This window comes from Gymnoscopelus braueri, assembly GCF_963280865.1.
Source record: "Gymnoscopelus braueri genome assembly, chromosome: 16".
NCBI classification, from domain to species: Eukaryota; Metazoa; Chordata; class Actinopteri; order Myctophiformes; family Myctophidae; genus Gymnoscopelus; species Gymnoscopelus braueri.
The window spans coordinates 50,259,610-50,262,764 of record NC_137616.1 but is presented as its reverse complement, the minus strand read 5'-3'; the positions used below and the strand labels follow the sequence as shown (position 1 = coordinate 50,262,764).

General features: G+C 40.7%; 1 protein-coding gene across 1 annotated transcript in view; it reads right to left on the bottom strand.

The window, feature by feature from the left end:
- Positions 1 to 327: 327 nt before the first annotated feature.
- LOC308102681 (uncharacterized protein) overlaps positions 328 to 3,155 on the bottom strand; it is a 25,778-nt gene continuing 22,950 nt past the window's right edge. The window contains exon 13 of the mRNA XM_080452512.1: positions 328 to 2,477. Coding sequence (XP_080308638.1) covers positions 1,129 to 2,477 — 1,349 coding nt within the window. The 3' untranslated portion in view covers positions 328 to 1,128. The remainder of the gene's footprint in view (positions 2,478 to 3,155) is intronic.

The window sequence follows — 3,155 nt, the reverse complement described above, 5'->3', positions numbered from 1 at the left end:
CACTGAGCTAGGGAGGTCTTGACTTTGTAAGATCTTGGCTAAGTGGTTAAAACAATACATTCATTTATTTGACCCTACCTCTCGAATTAAGGTTGCACAGACTTAGCCAGTTGCAGGCACACTTAAAATGTCTAAGAAAAGTTGTTTCTAGTATATATATTAATATGAGTAGTGTAAAAGTCATTCTGTCATTTATACTGTAAGTGTACAAAAATCTCATCATCATCGTCATCATCTTCATCATCAGATGAATGAAAAAAACTCCTGAAGCTATTAAAAATTGACACTTAAAGAAATATGATTCCTGGTGTTCAATTAAGAGATTTATTAAAGCAAATATACAACAGTTGAGCAAAATCAATAAAAACATTTGAATAATAATAATAATAACAGTTGAGCATTTCTATTCAGAGTTATATAGTGCAATGTGATAACGTGTGACACTATTGTATTAAAAAAGCTACCCATGTCTTACATACTGTACAGTCATGTGTATTTATTTATATACAGTAGCACATTTAAAAATAACAGCAGATGCATAAAATGGCACAAGAACCGGTGTGAACAGCTAAAAGAATATCGTTGTGTACTTTGTAAATTCTGTCTTATGTAGGGTTCTGAATTTAGAATTGTGTCCAGGATAGTGAAAGACATGTGAGAACAACTTTTTCCTACAAGTTTCTAAAAGAGTGTCATCTGGGAGATAGGTCTGTAATTGTTGTGGTCGTTGAGGTCTAGGCCAGGTTTTATAGGTAGAGGCTGAATGGTGGCATGTTTAAAACTGGAAGGGACAAACTCCAGTTTCTAAATATCTGTTAATTATGGCCAGAATGAGGAGTCAGATGGTGACAAAAACGTCCTTTAAAAGACGTGATGGACAGAGACAGATAGGAGGACAGAGGTCAGAAATGCTGCAGATACACAGCTAGCTGAATAATTTGTTTGGAACGGGAGGTGAGATGAGTGATCTGATATTCATAATTTGGTCAATGAAAAACTTCTCATGTGTGTATCGGGAGCAAGAGTAGTGGTTGTTGTTGGGTTGATAGAGTGGGTGAGGTAGTCAGCTGATGTACAGTATACATAATACGTACAGCTTAAAACATGTTGCACATATTTTACACATACTCAGGTTACCAAGTAGATGTCTTGTAGTTCATTTCTGAACATATTAGTACAACACCTCATCCACCATGACTGTCCTCTCCTTCCTCCTCTCTCACATGGTATCACTCCTACACTTCCTGCTGGAACGTTTGCAAACATTTCCAGCAGGTTGAGGTTCTCTTCCTCCAACTCTGAACAATGTTTGTGTCTCTTCTCTAACTCTTCTTTCAGCGTTGACTCTCTGTTCTTCTCTTCCTCCAACATTCTGTATCTATCCAACTCTTCTCTCACTGTTGTCATCTCACTGATCTTCTCTTGCTCTAACATCCTGTGTCTCTTCTCTAACTTTTCTCTCTGTGTTGTCATCTCACTGATCTTCTTTTCCAGTTGTCTGTTAAACTCTGTCTGCATCTCTGTTTTTGACATCATGATGCTCCTTTGCATCTCAGGCAGGACAACCTTCATGAGGTTTCTCTCTGCTTCTATTCTGGCCTCTCTTTCATAGAACTCTCTCATCTTTTCTATTTCCTCTCTGTGTTTCTCCATCTCCTCTTTTCTCTCAACTTCCCTTATTCGCTCTTGTTCTAGCTTTCTTTTCTTCTCTTCATCTCTTTCCTCCCTCAGTTGTTTCTCCAGTCCTTGGATGGATCCCTCTATGTTACTCAAGGAGTCCTTAAGGTTCTTCTCAAACCTCTCCCTCATCTCCCTCATCTCTAGCTCGTCCATGTGTCTGTGTCCTCTCTCCTCACTGTCCCTGTGAATCTTTTTCTCCATCTCTCTAACCTGGGCCTCTGCCTCCAGGTAGATCTTAGTGCTGTAGAAGCTCTCTGTGTTTCCTTTCACCATGTCATCTATCTGCTTCAGCAGCTGTGAAACCTGACCATCATGGCTGCTGTCCTTAATGTTGAGGAGGTGACATCTGTTCCCACAATTCTCTACAAGCTGCTGATGTTCCTGACTGCCTGCCATAACTAACTCCTCAACACTCTGGTCTCTCTCACTGTCCTCATGGATGAAGATGACAATGCTGTGTCGCCAGCAGCTCTCTCCAAACACCTCCTGCATCTTCTCCATCATCCCTCTCACCTCTTCTTCAGAAAACGCTGCTGGTAGGACCAGGAGGAAGGCATGGGGCCCCGGAGCAGACAGACTGACACAGAGCCCAACATTCTGCCTTGTCTCCTCTGGAGAGCATCCAGAGAAGACTGTAGCGTCCACCAGCACCAGCTGTCTCCCACAGACCTCCCCCTCTCTCCTCCTACTCAGTTCAGAGGAGCTGGTCTCAGCATCAAACACATCCTTGCCCAGGATGATGTTTCCTGCTGCACTCCTCCCAGATCCAGTCCTCCCCAGTAGCACCAGCCTCAGCTCTGAAACACAATGAAAAGGAAAGAGGTATGAAACTGGAATACAGACGTACACAGTACTGAGATGTGTCACTTCAGTTAAACGAAGTAATCCTACAAGTATTACAAGAAGGTTTAGTTTATTTAAGAGAGTCACAATATGTAATTCAGCTAAAGTTAGAGATAACACAAGTTCCTCATATGAACAATAAAACATCTGTAGACAATTGATATAATAGTGATCAATGCATCATCTCATTTTCGAGGGGGTCCTTAGCACAATTGAACAAGGCATACAATACAAAAACAAACAAAAAACTAAATACATCCATGCAGACAAGACAAGACAAGACAAGACAAGACAAGAGCTCTCCCAAAGCTAGCCGCTCCCACCCCACCGGTTCCACCCTTAAATAGCGATATTCTATATAATGCAGTTTTATAATGCAGTTTTATGTCCCTGCTGGAAAATCAATGAGCAGACTCACTGTTTATGGTTCAAACCAAATGATGTTCAAGATTTATGAAACAGCAGACGCTTAGATTTGTGTGTGGACTATTTAGTATTAAGTGTGGCTGTGATTATAGAGGTTTAAAGCCACTGGAACTCCTGAAACAAACAGTTTTGCAATTACAGCAAATAAATAAATAAATAAATAGTCTTGTTGATATCTCCCTGACAACCAACCAATAAAACCCACA